This window comes from Myotis brandtii, unplaced genomic scaffold (assembly GCF_000412655.1).
Source record: "Myotis brandtii unplaced genomic scaffold, ASM41265v1 scaffold3518, whole genome shotgun sequence".
In the NCBI taxonomy this organism is placed as follows: Eukaryota; Metazoa; Chordata; class Mammalia; order Chiroptera; family Vespertilionidae; genus Myotis; species Myotis brandtii.
This window is the reverse complement of record NW_005363534.1, coordinates 56,698-62,665: the sequence shown is the minus strand read 5'-3', so window position 1 is coordinate 62,665 and position 5,968 is coordinate 56,698. Positions and strand designations below refer to the sequence as shown.

Below are 5,968 nucleotides of genomic sequence, written 5' to 3'. Positions count from 1 at the left end.
AATAATAAAAAAAAAGAAATGCAGTTTTACAATTAAAATACCCGCTCAAACTAGGCTCACTAAATTCAATTGGGTTTATTGATGTTAGGAAACCTAAAAATAAAAAAAATAAAAAAATAAAAAAAAAGAAATGCAGTTTTACAATTAAAATACCCGCTCAAACTAGGCTCACTAAATTCAATTGGGTTTATTGATGTTTTTAGGAAACCTGTTCTAATGAATGAATAAGACTGATTTTTACTCAGTATTAACAGTTGTGTGTAAATGGTACTTCTGTGCTACTGGAAGGACTAAGGACAATTTGTTCTCTTAAGTATTATAAATATTCAACAGATTCTTGTTTGTACTACTCATTAGCTTTTTGTGTAAAAGAAGAGGGTTCACCCAGTAAAGATGAACAGTCGCTATAGTCCCATCCTGGTTAGTTAGGTTTTACTACATTCGGGGAATTTTATGCAGCTGGCAGGGCAAAAGTTGTTCTTAGCCACAGCTCACAAAACCTCTACCATCCATTTTTGCACTTGCCAAATACCTAGTATCTTTACTAATGCAGTGAAGATACAGTGTTTTCCACATATAGTCTTCACTTTCTAATAAACTTGGTGAACCTTAGGTCTTGGTTTGCCCAGAACAGTCCCCATCTATGCCTGTTGTCCTGGCATAATTATGAATAGCACTCTCTGTCACTCTCAAAAGTGTCCCAGTTTGGATGATATGGTCACCTTAAGCAGACCACTTAAGAAGTAGTCTGATTTCTTTTAAGGGTAAGCCTAAAAGCCAAGGACCTATTCTCAAACCACTAGCAATACTCATGCAGTAAAGGTATGGGGATGAGAACAACAATGGGGGGAGACTTTCCCCAAAATTAAGGAATATTTGGCATAATGCCAAACATTGTTATATGGGCATTTGGCAAGGACTGAGGCACTTAGCTTTTAAGCAAATTGTTCCAGATCAAACAACTAGTACGTGGTAGAGCTGGGATTTGAGCCCAAGCAGTGTGATTCTAGAGTTCAGATTTGTTGAGACATTCCCCAAAGAGAAGACATTAGAAAATGGTGTGAAAACGAGGGCCAGTCTGTTAAGTACAGTTGACGTATCAATAGGCAGACTGTGAAATGCACAAAAGAAGATGGCCAAAGGAGTAGGTACCATTATAATATATTTGCTTTCCTGCTTCTGCCAGCAAGTAAAGGCAGGAGAAATCAACGAAAGTGGCACAGCCCAACCTGACCTGCTAGTTCAAAAACTACCTTTAGCAATAATGCCCAAGGTAAGTCAGTCAAGGAACTTGCTCAGTGGCACCACACACAGGAAAACTTTGGAGCCACGATTCAAGCTACTTCTTCTGAACTCAAGTACTCTGGCTGCAAATCCATTGTTTTGGAAAAGGTTTTCTTCCCAACTTAAAGACCGTATGGTTATTAAGCGTGTGGAAAACTGAGGTTAGGGACTTATGGCAAGGTTTGTGTTCTGTCTTAGTCATAAACAAGGCTCCAGCCTCCCTGTGAGATTTGCTGCAGGAATACGCTGCCAATTACAAAGCCTCCTGCAACAGTTTATCTTTCACCACAGTTGAATCCTCTTGCCAATTGAGGATACTATTTCCAGTTTAAAAGCAAAGTTCCCAGTTGAAGTGTTCAGTTACCTGTTTGTTTGCTACATCTGAAAGAACACATAAAACGATCTTTTTTCATGTCATCTGATTAGACTAGATTTTTGGGTGTCAGTTGGTCAACCTTACCCTCTCCCTTCCACTGCCTATCTAGTAAGGTCGAGGACAAGTCCCATTTCCTCCTTATAGCGCCCACCTGTCATAATCTCATCTTTCAATTCTTTATTGTTTAAAGTATTACATAAATCTCCTTTTTCCTCCATTGACCTTTCCCCAGCCACTCCCAGCACCCAGTACATACGCTCACCCCGCTACAGTCTGTGTCCATTGGTTATGCTCATATGCATGCATACAAGTCCTTTGGTTGATCTCTTACCTCCCCTTCCCCTGCCTTCCCTCTTAGGTTGAACAGTCTGTTCGATGCTTCTATGACTCTGGCTCTATTTTTGTTCATCAGTTTAATGTTGTTCATTATATTCCACAAATGAGTGAGATCATGTGATAATTATCTTTCTCTGACTGGCTTATTTCGCTTAGCATAATGCTCTCCAGGTTCAACCATGCTGCTGTGAATGGTAAGAGTTCCTTCTTTTTTACAGCAGCGTAGTAACCCATTGAGCAGATGTACCAGTTTTTTAATCCACTCATCTGCTGATGGGCACTTAGGCTGATTCCAAATCTTAGCTATTGTAAATTGTGCTGCTATGAATAGAGGGGTGCATATATCGTTTCTGATCAGTGTTTCTGATTTCTTAGGATATATTCCTAGAAGTTGGAAGTCCCATCAGTCAATTCTTAAAGCCCAAGGGGTTTGTTCCCCTCTGTCTATAAACAGATGCGTTTCTCCCTTGTCCTAAAAAAAAACATTCCTGGGCTCTGACATTCCCCCAGGCTGATATTACTACTTTTTTCACAATTTCTTCAAAGGAAACTACACTTGACAATGTTGACCTCACTCTTGAACCCTCTGCAATCTGGCTTTCTCTCTACCTCTCTCTTTTTTTCCCCATAGAGCACCAGTGAGCTCCCAATGACAAAAGGATTCTTTGACTCTTTTGCGATACATGACATTGTTATTACCTTTTCCTTATAACCCTGTCACCCCTTGATTTATATGAAACTGTACTATACTAGTTATCACCCAAGTATTCCTTTTTTGTCTCCTTTCTGGCATCTTTTCTCCTCCTAACCCCCGCAAACAGGCATTCTCAAAAATTACATTATCTCCCTAGCTCAAAGTTTCTCACCATGGTGTGGGGCAGGTTTTAAAAAGTGACATCTGATTGAGTTTTTTTTTTAAGCTCACTCTGATGGCTGCTAAAAAGAATGAATTGAAAGTCAGCAGGAGTGGAATAGAAACTAGTCAGATATTGCTGAAGGTCGAGGTGAGAGATTAGAGTTCCAGGGCTCAGGTAGCAGCAGTGTGGATGGAGGGAAGTGGATGTACAGTATTTAAGACATGTCTTGGAGGTGGAACCAATGTAAATTGCTGATGGATTAGATTTGAGAGTGAAGGAAAGAGCGAATACAAATAACTCCCAGGTTTCTGGCTTAGGCAACTTGATAGCTGTTGGTCTTGTTACTGAGCTGTGAAAGATGGGGAAGGGGTGGGAAAGACTTGGATGGGGAAATCAGGAATTTGGTTTGAAAATGTTAAGTAAGATGTAACTGACATTCCAGTGTAGTTCTCTTAACTTCTCAGATAGTTCCCTTGACAATCTCAACCACTCATGACTTTAGCTATCTCTTTCTTATGTAGGGAAAAATGGGTTCAGCACCTGCTTAACTTGTTGATTTATGAAATTCAACACTTTTAACATTTTTAAAATCTAACTCATGTTCATTCTGCTTTACCCTATGAGTTATTCCTCCTTGTTCTTTTCTGCATTATATTGATACTACTAGACTCTTCACCAAGACTTTAAATTTAAGAGTTTTCACTGACTCTTTTCCATCTCTCTCTCACCAATATCCAAGTAGTAAGGAGGACCTATTGAACCTACCCTATGTATTGTTTCTCCCTCTCTGCTCCCATTGCCCCTACCCTAGTTTAAATCATCATTACTTATTGTCTGGACCATTGTGACACTCTCCCTGCCTCTTGTCTTTCAATAGCTCATCTTTCCTACACACTACTGCTGTAGAAATCTTTTTTTTTAAAGATTTCTGTTTTAATATCTTCCCATTTTTCACAGGATGAGAAGTCTGTTTAGCCTGGCATTCAAAACGCTTCATTATCCAGCCCTTTCATCTAAACTACACTAGATACACTAGCATTCTCCTTTGTATTTTCACTTATGTTGGTGATGCTAGTCTGCATGCTCTCCCCTGGTTCCCATCTTCAAGTAAAATCCTGTCCATCTGCTAAGACCCCCTCTAATGACACTGAATAAGAATCCCAGTTGCCATTTAAGTACCAGTTATCAAATACTTGATGCTTATTTATTAAGTAATCTAAGCATCTTATATTCATTATCTGACTCTGCGTTGCATATGTTTTTTTGTATGTATTTGTCTCATCACTATGAGCATGCAAAATCCCTGAGAACAGAGATCAAATTGAATTCTTAGCTGTACCATACTTAGTTGATGTCAGCCAAGAGTGCCTTTATAATATATTTGACTGAATTTTGCAAATATATTTGACTGAATTTGTGCAGAGCTTTGAACTAGTTGCTATGGGAAAGTATAAAAGAAGCTGGAGGGCTTACATTCTAGTTAAAGAACACATCACAGGAAAAAGAAACATTTGCAGAATACGAAGTATTGTGGGGATACTAAATGGACGAATGAACAAATTTAGATTTAACACAGTCATCCTTGGAGGAATCAAGTTTATACAGTAAAGGCTTCAATGTCAGGCAGACCTGGTTTTGAATTCCTGCTTTTCTAAGTAAAAGGGCGTATTACAACCTCCTTCATAGGACTGTTGCAAGGATGAAATGAGATAATATATACAAGTGCATATTGCAATGCTCAATAAATATTTAGAGAGTAAAAAGCAAGGTAGATTTTTGAAGAAGGTATGGATATTGGGTTGTCTGAGGCGTGTTAGTAAGTCAGTTCAGGCTTCAGCATTGACCAGCTTGTATTAGTGCATAGGGTCCTCTAGGAACTTGGAAATACTGGTAATAATTCTAAAACTGCTTCAGAGTATTATTTAATGTGGACCCTCACATGAAACCTAAACAATTTCCCTAACTTTTCAACAGCTGCAAAAGCAAGGGGAGTTAAATCAGCAATCTCCAAACATTACAGAAAGTATCTGCTTACACCTTTAGTGCACATGAGTTTTTAAGGAGTAATTTGACATCATTGTTTGGAGTCTACCAAGCAATTTCCAGAGTACCAGCCAGCCTCCTGGGAAAGTGCTATCAGCTTTGCCAGAGTCAATTTGAGAGTGTTAACTCTTTTAAAAATTGATCACTTTTATCTATACATATGAGATTGTTAACTCTTAAAAACATGGTTAGGTGATGAAAAGCAATGAGGCACAGAGGCACAGAAGTTATTGTGTAAACTTTTCAAACCCTTTGTAGCATTAATTGGTCCTCCACCAAAAAAAAAGTCACTCTGGTAGCTGGGCGGTACTCTTGGTGGCCACATTGTGTCTGTCTTTAATTATATGGGTGTGTTTTCAGATTGAAACAATTCATAAAGAGTTGAGGCTTTTTTTTTTTTTTTTTTTTAGCGCTAAAACTCAAATTCGCGGCTATTTTAGTAATTAACCCGGTTCTTCCGCGCCTCAAATTCCTCTAAACTACATCTCCCAGCATGCTCTGAAGCTCATCTGACCTCATCTCAAATGGCCCCGTAGGGCAACAAGGATGGTTAGTTTTGACCGTGCTTATTTGTACCATAAAACATCGATCCTAATTGACAGTTATCTGGGCTTTTATATCTGCCAACCTGCCAACCTTTTTTGAACTGTGGTCACTAAATGAAGAGGTTCTGGCCTGGGAAGGCCCATGCATTCCTTCAATTGGATGGAGAGCGAGGACAGTGACTGGCGATCTGGAGAATAGGAGGGAATGTTGACTAGGGAGCACCGCTGCAGCCGATCAGAGGAGCAGGAACCGGAGCCCGGGCTGAGTCCGAGAAAAGCCGGATCCGGATGGTGGCCCCGGAACGGCTGGAAGTGGAAGATGGAGGAGCCAGAGGAGCCTGCGGACAGTGGGCATTCCCTGCCCCCGGTTTACATCTACAGTCCCGAGTATGTCAGCATGTGCGACTCCCTGGCCAAAGTCCCCAAGAGGGTAAGAGAACTTGGGATGAAAGTCTGTGGGCTTTTGCGGTGGGGTTGGGGTTGGGGTTGGAGGGGTGGACGGGAGGCATTAGGAAGCGAAGAAAAAT

The 5,968-nt window shown here is 40.2% G+C and overlaps 1 protein-coding gene across 1 annotated transcript in view; it reads left to right on the top strand.

Moving 5' to 3' along the window:
* Positions 1-5,423: 5,423 nt before the first annotated feature.
* LOC102243365 (histone deacetylase 8-like) overlaps positions 5,424-5,968 on the top strand; it is a 10,953-nt gene continuing 10,408 nt past the window's right edge. Inside the window, exon 1 of the mRNA XM_014544122.1 lies at positions 5,424-5,871. Within this exon, the coding sequence (XP_014399608.1) occupies positions 5,647-5,871 (225 nt within the window). The 5' untranslated portion in view covers positions 5,424-5,646. The remainder of the gene's footprint in view (positions 5,872-5,968) is intronic.